The sequence below is a fragment of the Pocillopora damicornis genome, chromosome 7 (genome assembly GCF_964200805.1).
Source record: "Pocillopora damicornis chromosome 7, jaPocDami1.2, whole genome shotgun sequence".
Lineage (NCBI taxonomy): Eukaryota > Metazoa > Cnidaria > Anthozoa > Scleractinia > Pocilloporidae > Pocillopora > Pocillopora damicornis.
The window spans coordinates 22,680,131-22,697,641 of record NC_142676.1 but is presented as its reverse complement, the minus strand read 5'-3'; the positions used below and the strand labels follow the sequence as shown (position 1 = coordinate 22,697,641).

The 17,511-nt window shown below is 38.7% G+C and overlaps 3 protein-coding genes and 1 pseudogene across 3 annotated transcripts; 3 read left to right on the top strand and 1 right to left on the bottom strand.

Moving 5' to 3' along the window:
- Nucleotides 1-289: 289 nt before the first annotated feature.
- LOC149043167 (uncharacterized) lies at nucleotides 290-2,198 on the top strand. The gene is made up of 3 exons (XM_089213053.1): nucleotides 290-737; nucleotides 1,172-1,393; nucleotides 1,869-2,198. Exons 1-3 carry the CDS (start codon nucleotides 629-631, stop codon nucleotides 2,000-2,002), a joined length of 465 nt encoding a protein of 154 aa, XP_089069179.1. The 5' UTR covers nucleotides 290-628; the 3' UTR covers nucleotides 2,003-2,198.
- A 1,509-nt stretch (nucleotides 2,199-3,707) lies between these two features.
- LOC149043166 (uncharacterized) lies at nucleotides 3,708-7,793 on the top strand. Its single transcript, XM_089213703.1, has 6 exons — nucleotides 3,708-3,813; nucleotides 4,245-4,466; nucleotides 4,969-5,050; nucleotides 6,455-6,546; nucleotides 6,982-7,203; nucleotides 7,564-7,793. Exons 1-6 carry the CDS (start codon nucleotides 3,708-3,710, stop codon nucleotides 7,791-7,793), a joined length of 954 nt encoding a protein of 317 aa, XP_089069829.1.
- Nucleotides 7,794-10,529: 2,736 nt separating this feature from the next.
- Nucleotides 10,530-12,671, bottom strand: LOC149043165 (uncharacterized; annotated as a pseudogene).
- A 453-nt stretch (nucleotides 12,672-13,124) lies between these two features.
- On the top strand, nucleotides 13,125-16,621 carry LOC149043164 (uncharacterized). Its single transcript, XM_089212304.1, has 2 exons — nucleotides 13,125-13,284; nucleotides 14,603-16,621. The coding sequence occupies exons 1-2, from the start codon at nucleotides 13,176-13,178 to the stop codon at nucleotides 14,794-14,796; spliced, it is 303 nt and encodes a 100-aa protein (XP_089068430.1). The 5' UTR covers nucleotides 13,125-13,175; the 3' UTR covers nucleotides 14,797-16,621.
- The last annotated feature ends 890 nt before the right edge of the window (nucleotides 16,622-17,511 follow it).

Below are 17,511 nucleotides of genomic sequence, written 5' to 3'. Positions count from 1 at the left end.
TTTTATTCAGTGGGCTCTAAAATTTGAAAGATGAATCAACAGAAACTAGAATTAACTGGAACGAAATACAATTTAAGAAGTTTAATCGTACAAAAGGATTCATGTTAACATCTTGCATGCCGTATCTATAATTATCCTCTGTTTTCCCTTGTTATGTTAAAGGAGATAACTTCGTTGTCCTTAATATGGTATGTGAAACCGATAATTTAAAAGTGATGATAATCTTTAAAGAGCTGAGGTTAGGATATTCAAGAAAACATATAACTTTGACGTCTAGTTACAACGACTGGTACGTCACCTATGAAACACAACTGGGCGACGTTCTCGACCCAGTTTTTTACCAGTGTTTTCGCTGCGCGCGCCGTTGTCAACAAACGAACCCATCCTCTTACTAAATTACCCCCCTCAAACCAGGCTGTAGCTAACTCACATTCGCTTTGAGCATGCACCATTTGTAATTTGCACTCTTGTTCCAAATTTGTTGAGAACTGCAATACTTTCTACTAGCCAATCCGAACTAAGAAATTTGCCCTGCATATTACCATACATTTTCTACTAAGGATATTGTTATGCTGCAGTGCCTAGAGCTCCTGTAGCAACTGAGTTCTTCTAGATTACGGCGTTTTAAATGTTAAATGGCAGATACTCTGAAAGTGAGAGAACAGATGAGGAGAAGTTCAACGCCATCAATTGGCAGGAAATTGTTATAGCCATTGAGGCAACGCAAGTTAATCCGAGTAAGTAAAATATCCGCACATCATCTTTACATGTTATGGTAATAAATACGTAGCATCAGACATGAGAGTTTGCAACAAAAGGCTCACTGCTATCTTAAAGATTACCCGAAAATCAGTTTTGAATGTCAATTATGAGATGCATTTTTCCACTGAAATGATGAGTAACATTAGGCAAGAGCACAGTTCCTTAACTACCAGCAGATGAAGTGGTTGGGTGGCGGTGGCCTTGCTCTCTTACTACACTTTCTTCGTCCCTCAACACAAACAAATAGGTAGCTCAGTTATTTTTCAGTCATTGTACTCTCTAAACTATACATTTTGTGGCCGAAAGGGCGATGTAAGTTTTCCAAGTTCACCTCATAGATTACTTACCTTGTATGTTATTAAGAAATAGGTTGCTATGATTTGAGCATTTTAATCCGTAAATGTTGCAGACTCATCAACAAAAGGTGCCTTTAAAGTAACAGTCTTCTCGAAAAATCAAGAAAGATGTCTGGGGGTGACAGAAGTTGTGTACATAGATTTGATAGAGGAGGCGTTGAAACAAGCAATCAATAACCCAAGAACGATGCTGAAATTCTTTCAGGCTGCCATTCCATGCCTGAATGAACATTCTGAAGGAGGTACTTCCGAGGCAGAAAATCATACCAATGATGGTAGGTATTTTTCAATTTATCCTCTCAATTTGTGTTTCTTTCTTTTTTTTTCCATTATTTCTTAATCCTTTAACCCTTATGTCCGATCAATCCAGTAAACAAAGCAAAAGGTTGAAAGCTAGAAAAACAGATTTCAAACCTTATTTAAGATAAGAAGATTGTTGTTGAACAGTATTTTGGGAACAATTTTCACTATAGCTTAAACTGGAGGAAAAAAAGAAGTGATTGATGATAATAGAGTCAAAATAATCTAACAAAAAATGCCTAAACACGGACACAATAAGATCTCTCCCATAATTTGTCCCTGTTCTTTGAAAATCATAGATAAAGGTTTTTTTCATATTCCTAACAATTGTAGGGTCTTCTAGTCAGGAAAAACCTTAATTGTCAGTTCAGCTCCTAATAAGGTTCATTTACACAGCAGCTAAAGTAAACGCTATTTGGTTTATTCGACTTATCTTTGACCTACCCGCAGGAAGAATAGCATTTGACTCGTACAAAGGAAGACCACTTTTACCAGAAAATGTCGCGAGAGAACATGACCACAATGAAGTCGCCGATTACTTGGTAGTTAAGAGCAAAAGGTTAGACAAGCTGAAAATGCAGTAAACAAAGGCGTAAAAAAAGAGGCTAACACGTTTGCTTATGTAGACTCAAGCCATGAGGTTAACCGAATTAAGTTTGTATATTCTGGCTCAGAAAAATGCTTCGCTATTAGTAATGTAAGAGAAATGAGTGGAGTCCAATTCGGTTTGTAATCATAGAAGTAATTACCAAATCGGTCGGCTGCGATGCGGGACTTCGATTTCAGTCCCTATTACGAGTTTGATTGCAGACAGAACTGGACGGCATAGAGTTCTGTTACCAATAAATCGAAGCTATGACAAAATTTGAGAAATGAACCAGTCATCAATTATACGTTTTCATGAAAAACGACAATTAACTCGGCGAAAAGCGAGGCAGCAGTGCACGCACATGACGGGTAACATTCGATTACACACGCATGACGCGTACTTTGTCTTGTTATTAGTATATGTAATCACATGAGGCCAAGTACTATTAAGGATTAATTGCACAAGAGTTTTCAAAATTTTCCAAAATTTTGAAAACTCAAGTGCAATTAATCCTTAATAGTACGAGGTCTCATGGGATTACTTGTTTATCAATAAAGGGCAAAATTTATACCAAGGAAAATCACGCGCGCAGTCCATTTTTAACAAATTTCAAGATTACGAAGGGTTGCTACGCAACGGATTAGCCAATCATTAACAGGTAATCATGCCCTCTCTTAGTTACTAAAAATGCCCTCGATTAAGAAAAAATGCCCTCTCTCTCAACCAATCAGCGCTCAGTAATTTTGCCCTTTATTGATAAGAGTGATTTAGCAAGAGGATGGGAACGTCATTTCAGAACAGGAGAGCGCGCGGATAGTTAGGACACGACTCTATCCGGACTTCTGGGTCCCTTCATGCTTTTTCCAAAAGTCCGTTCAAAATGCATTGCAACTCTAAGAAGGTGGAGCTCAAAAAGAGATATACTGTCATGAATAAGGAGAATTATCCCGGAAACAAGGGAATAAAACGACGACAATTTCCAAATTATACTTTGTAAAATTGTGAAGAAAAACGAGTAGTGCTGAATGCTAGTGGCTCGAAACGAAATAACAAGGACACAAATTGCAGAAAATATTATTCAGTGGGCTCTAAAATTTGAAAGATGAATCAACAGAAACAAGTATTAACTGGAATGAAATACATTTTAAGAAGTTTAATCGTACGAAAGGATTCATGTTAACATCTTGCATGCCGTATCTATAATTATCCTCCGTTTTCCCTTGTTGTGTTAAAGGAGATAACTTCGTTGTCCTTAATATGGTATGTGAAACCGAGAATTTAAAGGTGATGATAATCTTTAAAGAGCCGAGGTTAGGATATTCAAGAAAACATATAACTTTGACGTCTAGTTACAACGACTGGTACGTCACCTATGAAACACAACTGAGCGACGTTCTCGACCCAGTTTTTTACCAGTGTTTTCGCTGCGCGCGCTGTTGTCAACAAACGAACCCATCCTCTTACTAAATTACCCCCCTCAAACCAGGCTGTAGCTAACTCACATTCGCTTTGAGCATGCACCATTTGTAATTTGCACTCGTGTTCCAAATTTGTTGAGAACTGCAATACTTTCTACTAGCCAATCCGAACTAAGAAATTTGCCCTGCATATTACCATGCATTTTCTACTAAGGATATTGTTATGCTGCAGTGCCTAGAGCTCCTGTAGCAACTGAGTTCTCCTAGATTATGGTGTTTTAAATGTTAAATGGCAGATACTCTGAAAGTGAGAGAACAGATGAGAAGTTCAGCGCCATCAATTGGCAGGAAAATGTTACAGCCATTGAGGCAACGCAAGAAAATCCGAGTAAGTAAATATCCGCACATCATCTTTACATGTTATGGTAATAAATACGTAGAATCAGGTATGAGAGTTTGCAACAAAAGGCTCACTGCTATCTTTAAAGATTACCCGAAAATCAGTTTTGAATGTCAATTATGAGATGCATTTTTCCACTGAAATGATGAGGAACATTAGGCAAGAGCATTCCTTAACTACCAGTAGATGAAGTGGTTGGGTGGTGGGGGCCTTGCTCTCTTACTACACTTTCTTCGTCCCTCAACACAAACGAATAGGTAGCTCAGTTATTTTTCAGTCATTGTACTCTCTAAACTATACATTTTGTGGCCGAAAGGGCGATGTAAGTTTTCCAAGTTCACCTCACAGATTACTTACCTTGTATGTTATTAAAAAATAGGTTGCTATGATTTGAGCGTTTTAATCCGTTAATGTTGCAGACTCGTCAACAGAAGGTGTCTTTAAAGCAACAGTCTTCTCGAAAAATCAAGAAAGATGTCTGGGGGTGACAGAAGTTGTGTACATAGATTTGATAGAGGAGGCGTTGAAACAAGCAATCAATAACCCAAGAACGATGCTGAAATTCTTTCAGGCTGCCATTCCATGCCTGAATGAACATTCTGAAGGAGGTACTTCCGAGGCAGAAAATCATACCAATGATGGTAGGTATTTTTCAATTTATCCTCTCAATTTGTGTTTCTTTCTTTTTTTTTCCATTATTTCTTAATCCTTTAACCCTTATGTCCGATCAATCCAGTAAACAAAGCAAAAGGTTGAAAGCTAGAAAAACAGATTTCAAACCTTATTTAAGATAAGAAGATTGTTGTTGAACAGTATTTTGGGAACAATTTTCACTATAGCTTAAACTGGAGGAAAAAAAGAAGTGATTAATGATAATAGAGCCAAAATAATCTAACAAAAAATGCCTAAACACGGACACAATAAGATCTCTCCCATAATCTGTCTCTGTTCTTTGAAAATCATAGATAAAGGTTTTTTTCATTTTCCTAACGATTGTCGGGTCTTCTGGTCGGGAAAAACCTTCATTGTCAGTTCAGCTCCTAATAAGGTTCATTTACACAGCAGCTAAAGTAAACGCTATTTGGTTTATTCGATTTATATTTGACCTACCCGCATGAAGAATAGTATTTTATTCGTACAAAGGAAGACCACTTTTACCAGAAAATGTCGCGAGAGAACGTGACCACAATGAAGTCGCCGATTACTTGGCAGATACGAGCAAAAGGTAAGACAAGCTGAAAATGCAGTAAACAAAGGCGTAAAAGAAAGAGGCTAACACGTTTGCTTATGTAGACTCAAGCCACGAGGTTAATTAAGAATTAAGTTTGTATATTCTGGCTCAGAAAAATGCTTCGCTATTAGTAATGTAAGAGAACTGAGTGGAGTCCAATTCGGTTTGTAATCCTACAAGTAATTAACAAAATCGGTCGGCCGCGATGCGGGACTCCGATTTCAGTCCTTATTACGAGTATGATTGCAGACAGAACTGGACGGCATAGAGTTCTGTTACCAATAAATCGAGGCTATTACAAAATTTGAGAAATGAACCAGTCATCGATTATACGTTTTCACGAAAAAAGCGAAGTTAACTCGGCGAAAAGCGAGGCAGCAGTGCACGCACATGACGGGTAACATTCGATTACACACGCATGACGCGTACTTTGTCTTATTATTAGAGTGATTTGGCAAGAGGATGGGAGCGTCATTTCAGAACGGGAGAGCGCGCGGATAGTTAGGACACGACTCTATTTGGACTTCTGGGTCCCTTGATGCTTTTTCCAAAAGTCCGTTCAAAATGCATTGCAACTCTAAGAAGGTGGAGCTCAAAAGAGATATACTGTCATGAATAAGGAGAATTTTCCCGGAAACAAGGGAATAAAACGACGACAATTTCCAAATTATACTTTGTAAAATTGTGAAGAAAAACGAGTAGTGCTGAATGCTAGTGGCTCGAAACGAAATAACAAGGACACAAATTGCAGCAAAATTTTATTCAGTGGGCTCTAAAATTTGAAAGATGAATCAACAGAAACTAGAATTAACTGGAATGAAATACATTTTAAGAAGTTTAATCGTACAAAAGGATTCATGTTAACATCGTGCATGCCGTATCTATAATTTTCCTCTGTTTTCCCTTGTTGTATCAAAGGAGATAACTTCGTTGTCCTTAAAGTGGTATGTGAAACCAAAAATTTAAAGATGATGACAATCTTTAAAGAACCGAGGCTAGGATATTCAAGAAAACATATAACTTTGACGTCTAGTTACAACGACTGGTACGTCACCTATGAAACACAACTGGGCGACGTTCTCGACCCAGTTTTTTACCAGTGTTTTCGCTGCGCGCGCCGTTATCAACAAACGAACCCATCCTCTTACTAAATTACCCCCCTCAAACCAGGCTGTAGCTAACTCACATTCGCTTTGAGCATGCACCATTTGTAATTTGCACTCGTGTTCCAAATTTGTTGAGAACTGCAATACTTTCTACTAGCCAATCCGAACTAAGAAATTTTTCCTGCATATTACCATGCATTTTTTACTAAGGATATTGTTATGCTGCAGTGCCTAGAGCTCCTCTAGCAACTGAGTACTTCTAGATTACGGTGTTTTAAATGTTAAATGGCAGATACTCTGAAAGTGAGAGAACAGATGAGAAGTTCAGCGCCATCAATTGGCAGGAAATCGTTACAGCCATTGAGGCAACGCAAGAAAATCCGAGTAAGTAAATATCCGCACATCATCTTTACATGTTATGGTAATAAATACGTAGCATCAGACATGAGAGTTTGCAACAAAAGGCTCACTGCTATCTTTAAAGATTACCCGAAAATCAGTTTTGAATGTCAATTATGAGATGCATTTTTCCACTGAAATGATGAGGAACATTAGGCAAGAGCACAGTTCCTTAACTACCAGCAGATGAAGTGGTTGGGTGGTGGGGGGCCTTGCTCTCTTACTACACTTTCTTCGTCCCTCAACACAAACGAATAGGTACCTTAGTTATTTTTTAGTCATTGTACTCTCTAAACTATACATTTTGTGGCCGAAAGGGCGATGTAAGTTTTCCAAGTTCACCTCACAGATTACTTACCTTGTATGTTATTAAAAAATAGGTTGCTATGATTTGAGCATTTTAATCCGTAAATGTTGCAGACTCGTCAACAGAAGGTGTTTTTAAAGAAACAGTCTCCTCGCATAATCGAGAAAAGTGTTTGGAGGAGACAAAAGTTGTGTACACAGATTTGATAGACGAGACATTGAAACAAGCAGTCACTTCCCCAAAAACGATGCTGAAATTCCTTCAGGCTGCCATTCCATGCCTGAATGTACATTCTGAAGGAGGTACTTCCGAGGCAGAAAATCATACCAATGATGGTAGGTATTTTTCAATTTATCCTCTCAATTTGTGTTTCTTTCTTTTTTTTCCATTATTTCTAAATCCTTTAACCCTTATGTCCGATCAATCCAGTAAACAAAGCAAAAGGTTGAAAGCTAGAAAAACAGATTTCAAACCTTATTTAAGGTAAGAAGATTGTTGTTGAACAGTATTTTGGGAGCATTTTCACAATGGCTTAAACTGGAGGAAAAAAGTGGTGATTGATGATAAGAGAGCCAAAATTATCGAACAAAAAATGCCTAAACACGGACACAATATGATCTCTCCCATAATTTGTCTCTGTTCTTTGAAAATCATAGATAAAGGTTTTTTTTTCTTTATTTTCCTAACGATTGTAGAGCCTTCTAGTTGGGAAAAACCTTCATTGTCAGTTCAGCTCCTAATAAGGTTCATATACGCAGCAGCCAAAGTAAACGCTGTTTGGTTTATTCGACTTATCTTTGATCTACCCGCTGGAAGAATAGCATTTGATTCGTACAAAGGAAAACCGCTTTTACCAGAAAATGTCGCGAGAGAACGTGACCACAATGAAGTCGCCCATTACTTGGAAGATATGAGCAAAAGGTAAGACAAGCTGAAAGTGCAGTAAACAAAGGCCTTACAAAAGAGGCTAACAGGTTTGCTTATGTAGACTCAAGCCATGAGCTTAACCGAATTAAGTTTGTATATTCTGGCTCAGAAAAATGCTTCGCTATTAGTAATGTAAGAGTCCAATTCGGTTTGTAATCATACAAGTTATTAACAAAATCGATCGACCGCGATGCGGGAGTCCGACTTCAGTTCTTATTACGAGTATAACTGCAGACAAACCGGAAGGCACAAAGTTCTGTTGCCAATAAATCAAAGCTATGACAAAATTTGAGAAATAAACAAGGCAGCGATTATACGTTTTCATGAAAAACGACAACTAAATCGGCGTAAAGCGAGGCAGCAGTGCGCGCACATGACGTGTACTATTCCATAACACGCATGACGCGTACTTTGTATTACTCAGAGAGATTTAGCAAGAGGATAAGAACGTCATTTCAGAACGGAAGAGCGCGCGGATAGTCAGGACACGACTCTATTTGGACTTCTTGGTCCCTTCATGGTTTCGTTAAAAGTCCGTTTAAAATGCATTGCAACTCTAAGAAGGTGGAGCTCAAAAGAGATGTACTGTCAAGAATAAAGAGAAATATCCGGCAAACAAGGGAATAAAACGACGACGATTTCCAAATTATACTTTGTAAAATTATGAAGAAAAACATGTAGTGCTGAAATCTAGTGGCTCGAAACGAAATAACAAGCACACAAATTGCAGAAAAAATCATTCAATGGGTTCTAAAATTTGATAGATGACTCAACAGAAATGAGACTTAACTGGAATGGAATACATTTTAAGGGTGACTCTCTATAGGGACCGAGTGAGATTGAAAAATGTGGCACAAGGTCGGAAAAATGGACCCCTCGATATTTCGTTCAGAGATAACCTATAGTATGCTAAGAATCGTGATATAAGTTTTAGGTTCTAGAGTTTTAACATTTTTGAGAAAATTGCGAAAAACTGTCGACCACCCATGAAGCCGAAAAATCACAGAAATGAGGTCAAATTTCGTGATCAGATAATCGAACTCACGTGAAGGCGCATAACAAATTATGGTTTTCCTTAGTTTATAATTTTATTAAGGTGGTATTGCTAAGCTGCCTTGATGATATTTTAGACTTACAATAGTAATGCCGAATTCCTGGAGTGCCGCGCAGAGAACCGAAATTTCTGGACTCTGAAAATCAAAAATTCCATACCGTTTTCAAACATCTCAAAACATACTCGGTATTATGTAGAATTCTTTCAAAATTAAATTCTAGCAATTATAGGAGCTGTTTATAAACGTAATATAATTTTTTTCTTGGCAAAAGTTATTTCTGAGGCGAGCGGCCCCATGCAAGTTGACCCAATTTGACCTTTCGAAGAGATTTTGTTTCACAAGGAAATGTAAACAATTCGACTAGCCTTAGCTCGCTATCTGAGCAAACCATAGAAAAACCCTGCCATTTCCCGTTAAAACTGGCCAGCCAGTAAACCTGTGATAATACTTCGATGACAGTTTACCTTCCAAATGGGCGTTTGAAGGCAAATAATTGTGACGTTCTCAGTTAATTTTTCCATTGCTTAGTTGCCACGCTTCATAATTTAGGGTCATATCGTGACATCGAGCTTTTACGCCGGTTCGAGGCATAGCTTGTGCAACACTTTTCGGGAAAGTCAATCCAGAAGTTGCAATATCTACCTCTCAGTGAGCAACCTCTTTATATTCATTTAGTTTCTTGTATAATAAAAAAATTCGTAAGCTTAAAACGTAAATCTCGGTCTAGAGCGTGTGACGCAATCTTTCCTTCGTCACTTCCAGACCAGGTGATTAATTTTTTTTCTGACGGAGGAGGGGGAAAGAAGTTTTCCGATGCAATGTTGCACGCAATGCATTTAACGATTCATTATATGGCCACTGCAACAATTTAATTGAGACTTTCCATCATTATATAAACATACACAAGACTTTTTTATGTCTTTTGTTTCAAATATTTAAACAGTAATTCACTCAATTGCTTTCGCTTAAAATACGTTTTTCTTTCAAGTTAAAACGGGAAAACTTCCCGTTTTTCTCCTTAGTGCACTCAGCTATTGCTCAGCTCAGTGAGTAGTGGAAATAGCTTAGAATTCGTAACCACACCTTATTCACCCTCCCTAGTCCACTACTCCACCTTTGCGCTAACTTTAAATTCAAAGTGAGTGAAAACAAAATGTATTTGGGGTAAAGGACGGCCCATTCCATTTTTTTTATTAAAGGGGGTGGGGAAGGGGAGGGGGGAGGGGGGGGGACTGGAAGATTTTGAAAACAAAAATGCGCGGGCGCAATCCGGAAAACAAATTTCTTGCAGAGTGCAAACTTATATAAATTCCCTGCAGCATCTTAGTGACATGGATTCTAAGAGGAAAGTCCATATGACAGTGCTCCCAAGATTGACGTACGCTTAGGTTAAGGTTTAGCGTGGTATTTGGGTCGTGATACTGAAGAACGTATCCTTATGATTACCCTCCTACCATTCGCCTACCCCACCCTTGTGCTAACTTTGGGCTTTACTTATCCGCTTTGCAGCGGCATTTTTGACAGTACTCCTCAATTTTGTCTGCATAGGGTTGTTTACGTTTGATGGCTACATCAACAGCAATGTCAAACCCGGCGCAAATGTCCCTTAGTTTTGCAACCGATAACTTGGTCGTGTTGAGTTTCCTTCCTGAGGTCATTTTGCATAGATTATATTTATTTCACATGATGGGGTGTCCTGGCAAAAGTTCCCGAGAAACCTTATTCGTCAATTCTTCGATGGTTGCCTCCTGGGTGGCACATTCAATCTCCTCTTCAAGATCATCATCGTCAAACAGAGACTTCTTTGCCGCAAGTCTGGAGAAGAATCCAGCGACCTGAGATGCAGTCAGAAACTCTTCACTACTGAAAATTCGTTTCCCTTGCGAGTCCACTGCAGACATCATAGAGCGCGCAACTGATGCCGGATCACTTTTTCGTCCTGACCGCTCACCTTGTTGAAATTTCTCAATCAGGTACTTCTTTTGCTTGTACGTAAATCTACATCTACGGGAAGCACTTGACTTGAGCGCCCAGCCCTTTGGTAGCATGTCGTGAGAAGATGGCGGTTCTGCAACTGCGTCCACCTCGGGAACAGCTTCGCATTGCCCCTCAAGCCTTTGAGCATATCCAACAGCAGCTCCATTCAGAAGAGTATATCGCTCAAGAGCACGTTGGTGTTTTCCACAGTCTAAATGCCGCTGCATTGATGAATATCTCTCAAATGTTTTGACACAACCCTCCTCAGGACAGCTGAAGATCGCTGCGTTACTGTCACCCTCTTCGATATGCACTGGTGGACCTGGATCTCGAACTGATGCTTTTATGCGCCTCTCCTTGACAGATGTAAATGCGTTTAAGAGCGAGTAACTCCGGTAAGGGTCGGTAAGTCAGATGGGGATGGGCAATGCAATTTGTCTATCTGTAGGGATGAGTTTACCATCGCCGATACCATAAGCCCTCTAAACTAGTACTCCCTCTTCCTTGTACTCGACATTACTGAGCTGACTAATACCCTCTATCTTCGAAGATAGGACCGTCGGGACTTGGACAGTCTCACACAATGCTACGTTAACACGAGGAACTCCACCAGAAGAGGGTATCTCGTCTCTCATCTGCTCAGGCGTCTCGATATCATTTCCAGCGTTAAGATGAATCCTCATGTGTGACTTTATAGTCGCAGCCTTCCAATCACATGCCGCCTTGCCCCCTTGGGGATCAGAAAAATCTAGATGCCTGATCTTGAAACCTTCTTTATGGCCAAGGGCTGCTGTACAGACGAGAGTGGTTCCGCAGTGGTAGCAGCCGGCATTATCCTGCCGATAACAAACGGTCTTGAGCCCGGTCATGGCGATCTTGAGCTGCCGAACAACATCGGCCATAACGGCAAGGACTGTGCAGCTGTCTTGACTACAGGACTTGAAAATATGTGCGAACGTTAGCATCTGCAACTCCCCTCTGTCTCTTCTTGTGGCAACTGTCAAATGCTATGAGATCCCGCGTTTACCGAACCAATCGGTCTGACTTTCTCAATACTTCCGAGGCTGGTATACGGCAACGCGCCAAACTCCTTCGCCACCCAGGTTTACCGGGCAGTTTTAATGGGAAATGGCAGGGTTTTTCAATGGTTTGCTCAGAAAGCGAGCTAAGGCTAGTCGAATCGTTTACATTTCCCGTTGAAACAAAATCTCTTCGAGAGGTCAAATTGGGTCAACTTGCATGGGGCCGCTCGCCTCAGAAATAACTTTTGCCAAGAAAAAAAATATATCACGTGCAAAAACAGTTCCTGTACTTGCTAGAATTTTATTTTGAAAGAATTCTACATAATACCAAGTATGTTTCGAGATGTTTGAAAACGGTATGGAATTTCTGATTTTCAGAGTTTAGAAATTTCGGTTCTCTTCGCTAGCACTTCAGGAATTCGGCATTACTATTGTAAGTCTAAAATATCATCAAGACAGCTTAGCAATACCTCCTAAATAAAACTATAAACTAAGGAAAACCATAATTTGTTATGCGCCTTCACGCGAGTTCGATTATCTGATCGTGAAATTTGACCTCATTTCTGTGATTGTTCTGCTTCACAGGTGGTCGACGGTTTTTCGTAGTTTTCTCAAAAATGTAAAAACTCTAGAACCTAAAACTTATATCACGATTCCTAGCATACCTTAGGTTATCTCTGGAATAAAATAGCGAGGGGTCCATTTTTCCGACCTTGTGCCGCCCCTCACGCGGAGGTTAGGGAGAGTGACTCTTAAGAAGTTTAATCTTACAAAAGGATTCATGTGAACATCTTGCTTGCCGTATCTTTTATTATCCTCCATTCCCGCTTGTTGTATAACTCTCAAAGGAAATAACTTTGTTGTCCTTAAAGTGATATGTGAAACAGAAATTTTAAAGGTGATGACGATCTTTAATAAGCCGAGGTTAGGATATTCAAGAAAAAATGTTACTTTGACGTCTAGTTACAACGACTGGTACGTCACGTATGAAACACAACAGGGCGACGTTCTCCACCCAGTTTCTCACTAGTGTTTTTACTGCGCGCGCCGTTGTCAACTGACGAACCCGTAGTCTTGCTAAGTCACCCCATTACTCAGATCAGGCTGGTGCTAACTTACTTTGATGCTAACTTTCGCTTTGAGCATACATTTGTAATTTGCACTCGGGTTCCAAATTTATTGAGAACTGCAGTACTTTCTACTAGCCAGTCCGAAGTGAGAATTTTCCCCTCCATATTACCATACATTTTTTACTAAGGATATTGTTATGCTGCAGTGCCTAGAGCTCCTACAGCAACTGAGTTCTTCTAAATCACGGTGTTTTAAATGTCAAATGGCAGATACTCTGAAAGTGAGAGAACAGATGAGGAGAAGTTCAACGTCATCAATTGGCAGGAAATCCTTACAGCCATTGAGGCAACACAAGAAAATCCGAGTAAGTTAATATCCGAAGGCCATCTTCACACTTTGTGGTAATAAATATGTAGCACCAGACATGAACATTTTTAACAAAAGGCTCACTGCTATTTTAAAAGATTACCTGAAAATCAGTTTTGAACACCTATTATGGCATGCGTTTTTCCACTGAAATGATGAGGGAAACCAGGCAAGAGCATTCCTTAACTAGTAGCAGATGAAATGGTTGTGTGGAGGGGGCCTTGAACTCTTACTACAGTTTCTTCGTCCCTCGTCGTTCTAAATTATCTAAACTATCTTTAAAGGGAAAGAACAATATGAATAAATGATATTTAAAAGCCTTTTTTTGTGTGCTACTTCGTTTTTGGTCAGCAAACGGCACAAAGCGTATATCGATAACTGTTTTGCTGACCTCTATGTGCTCAATGATTAAATTGGAGGAAATTTGAACACCAGCGAAGACGTTCCACAAGTTTATTTTTTTGTTACTCTAACTTGACGTGTCTTCCAGTATTTGACTAAGATAAACAATTTCAACATAAATCCAAACCCTTCTTCGAAGTCGTTCCCAAATAATACCATAAGCAGCTACGGATTCCTTCATGAACCTAATAATACTTGCACTACTACTGAAAAAAGAGCATGTTATGAAGTATTTAGATAGTTTATGTAGTCAGTTAGTCAGTCAGTTTAGTATGATTTAGTCATCCATCTATATTTAGAATGTAGTTACTGTATAATTTCGAATTTTGAGGTTGTTTAGGTTCAAGCTGTCGCGATGAGTTCCCGAGTTGTGACTGTCTTGTCTAACTTCCAACTGGATGTACCTAGTTTGTCTGCTGACCTTGCTTTGGACTCATACAAAAGTTTTTTGTTTTGGCTAACACATTCAGAGGTTGATTCAGTCGATTGGAAGCATAATGATTAAGTACTCTGTTGCTTATTTCAAAAGTATCGTGAAAGTGTTTGGTTTAGTGTTCCAACAACAGCTGTTTAATCCCCCTAGGTCAGTCAGCTAGCACGCCCACCCATGCTTATCAATAGTGAATATATAAGCGTGTAATTTAGAGCATATATAGTACACTAGAAGAATGTAGACAGTGTGCAGAAGAGTAGAGACCGACTTCCGTGGTTGAAGTGAGTGTTTAGCCGCATAATTCGATGAGAAGTACCCAATGAGAGTCAAAGTGCGAGAGCCTGAGAAATTAATCAGAGTTACACAGAAAGAAGTAAAATTGGATGTAAGTAGAATTGTGTACTGGAGAGCTGAGTAATTAACTAAAATTAAAGCCAAAATTTTTTAATGCCTTTTAATTTTATTTTAATGATTTTTTCAGACTCCTTTAGCGAGATCATGAAAACTGGAGAAAACACAGCTCCATCTCAAAAAGTACGTGAAAAAGAGCGAAGGTTAAACTTCAGTGACGAGCAGCTGAACCACTTCAAGTTTGCACAGGTTGTAACCACAGAGTTCCTAGAGCCTTGCGTCAAACGTTTCGAACCCAGTGGGACAACAAGTTTGGAAATATGACTGGATTTAAACCATGGGATGACTCCCCTGATGTGAGAAAGTTGTTTCTTAAAGCAGAGGGCGGCAAAACCAGAGTTTGGCACTCTAAATGGTGCAAATTTAGGGCTCTAAAATTTGCACTAATTATGCTCTGACTGCAAAGTTGATGTAATCTCGAGCATTTGTTCCTGATGTATTTACTCGCAGATGTGACGTTAATGTTAAATTTGCTTTAAATTCACCTTACTTTACTTTTACAAGGTAAGTATGGAAGTTCAATATACATTTGCCACACATTTGCTTTTCATTTAAAAGTGACACATTTACCACAGATGCAAATACAAGTTAAAATAGTGCTAACCAATTTGTTTGCACCATTTTTTACCACATTTTGTGCAAAAATGGCACAATATATGTAAACTCAAGCTTTTGTTCCCGATGTATTTTCTTGCAAATGTTGAGTGAATATTACAATTGCTTGAAATTCACTTTACTTTTGTTACAAAGATAAATAGGAAAGTTCCACATGCATTTGCCTCATATCTACTTTCTGTGCAAAAGTGACATATTTACCATTTATGCAAATGCAGGTTGAACATGGCGCAAAACAATTTGTTTGCACTAGTTTTCACTAATTTTCTGATTTATGTAAAAATGCCACAAATCAGGTGGAAAATAGGTTAAAAAGCAACTGGTCAAGAACATACTCCATTGCTTACATGTTCTTTTCCAGTGTTAGGATTGTCCCTCTCGCCCAAGAATGAAAAACACTGAAGCGGCTAGAGGGGTAAAGGGGAGGGGGCGGGTTTAATTAATTGTCATGACCTTTTAGATGGGGGGGATTTTGACTTGAAGAAGGGGGCTTAAGTAAATTTCCTCTTTAATATTAATTTTTCCACACCTCTACAAGTGGTCACAGCAACTTTTTTGGTCATCTTATATGGAGTCTACTATTGTTTTGATCCTTAGTAATTAAGGCAGCCACATAGCTGTGGCAAGCTGATGATAGGTAAGACTCCAACAAAGAAGGCAACAACTGATAAAAACTAACAAGTTCTTAATCATAATGACCATATTCCGTTGTCACTAAGATGAGTGTGGTAGTTCTTGTTATCTTTTTTGTTTTTTCTGGCAGTAGTCTTCCGCACCATATGCAAATTTCTGATGAAAACCTATCAAGCAGCCAACCTTTATTTAGCTGCTGCTTCATTGAGGTTTAACTTTATGCAATTTTAGGCAAATAAACAAGCAATAGTGGCAGGCCTCTGCCTACCAAAAACATAAAAGCTTGTTGTTTTCATGTACAATGCAAATCTGTAAATGTAGCTCTTGCACATGAAGATGGTTATATAGTTAACTTTTTTCTATGCTTGCTGTTTCCACTAAACACTGGCGTATTGTTTCGATTTGAGTACAACATAAAATAACATTAATAATTACTCATTTCTAGATTAACTGTATTCAGCAAATTAAGTTCCTGCTTTGATTGTCTTTGAAGTTGCAATAAAAAAATACCAGGGAAGAATTAAATACAAAACCCAGCCTACATAGTTGTAAAACAGTCACTCATGATCTGAGTAACAAAAAGCTAGTCATAACTGTGGTATTACTTCCAATTTATTTTATGCAAATTCCGGCTAGATAATTCCAGTTGAAAAGGTACAGTTAAAATAAACTTCCGAGGGAATTCTTTGAGAAAATAAGTCATTTCATTGTTAAGACTTAACAGGTGTAAAATCAAAACTAAGAGAAACAAGTTATCCTGGTTTCATAATACAAAATTTTTATATCTTAGTGTACTTCAGCATGCAGCTAAATCAATCATTAAAGGATTTTTTTCCTTGAATTTGTTGGTTAGTCAATACAAGCAGTTTTACTAATAAAACTATCCCTATGAAACTTTCCTTACGGAAATATTTATCAACCTGGTGACCTTAAATCCAAAGCCTCAAATCAAACGGTACCCTGGTAGCGAGAAAGGGAAACGCTACGTCTACGACTACAGCACCACCAAAGCACTGACTGACAAGATGAGCCATTTTGTCAGTTGCCAACTTACGCTGTGTCATTGAGAAAGCTTTCAGTGCTTCAGGGGCATTCAGTGACTGCTATTTAAATCTTCATTTCATTCATGATCAGTTTTAACAAATTAAACAAGCCTATGGAGAAGGATCATGATCAACCACCCTACCCCAAAAAAAGAGGGAATGAACGGTTTTAACAGGATTGTATGTTAAGTAATAATAGTTAATCACTTGCAATCAATTTAAGTCGTACCTCAAGCTCATCTATTGTATGATTTAACTGCAGTCTAAACTCAAGATTATTACAAATGCACTTTTTGCCAAAAGCACACTGCCCGCTTAAATAATTGACAAATACGTTCTTTTACTCGACGTTTGCCTATAAAACCAAATAGCAAGTAAAAACGGGCATTACCGTCTTTGCTCCTTCAGTAAACACGAAATTTGCTTGAGAGCAAACTTGGTTGAGGTGAATCAAATGCGGTCTTTACTTCATCTCTGCTACAGATTTCCTAACCGCGAAAATCCATTATTTCGTCCGGTGGCGCGCTTCCTTTTCCTTTTTTGTTGGTAATAAACCAATACGTTTCCCCGATAGTAAAGATGCCTTTTGTATTTAAAGGGATACAAACCATTTGATGGTATCTCCTCCCATATTTATAGGCTAAACACATTCTTCAACGGCGGTGAAACCTTGTTCCATTTTTTGCAC

Bases quoted from the DNA above. Each gene is read 5' to 3' on its own strand.
- LOC149043167 (XM_089213053.1), top strand. From the start codon at position 629: ATGTTAAATGGCAGATACTCTGAAAGTGAGAGAACAGATGAGGAGAAG. The intron at 738-1,171 runs GTAAGTAAAATA...TAAATGTTGCAG, and splicing joins GGCAACGCAAGTTAATCCGA to ACTCATCAACAAAAGGTGCC. The intron at 1,394-1,868 runs GTAGGTATTTTT...ACCTACCCGCAG, and splicing joins AGAAAATCATACCAATGATG to GAAGAATAGCATTTGACTCG.
- LOC149043166 (XM_089213703.1), top strand. From the start codon at position 3,708: ATGTTAAATGGCAGATACTCTGAAAGTGAGAGAACAGATGAGAAGTTC. The intron at 3,814-4,244 runs GTAAGTAAATAT...TTAATGTTGCAG, and splicing joins GGCAACGCAAGAAAATCCGA to ACTCGTCAACAGAAGGTGTC. The intron at 6,547-6,981 runs GTAAGTAAATAT...TAAATGTTGCAG, and splicing joins GGCAACGCAAGAAAATCCGA to ACTCGTCAACAGAAGGTGTT.
- LOC149043164 (XM_089212304.1), top strand. From the start codon at position 13,176: ATGTCAAATGGCAGATACTCTGAAAGTGAGAGAACAGATGAGGAGAAG. The intron at 13,285-14,602 runs GTAAGTTAATAT...TGATTTTTTCAG, and splicing joins GGCAACACAAGAAAATCCGA to ACTCCTTTAGCGAGATCATG.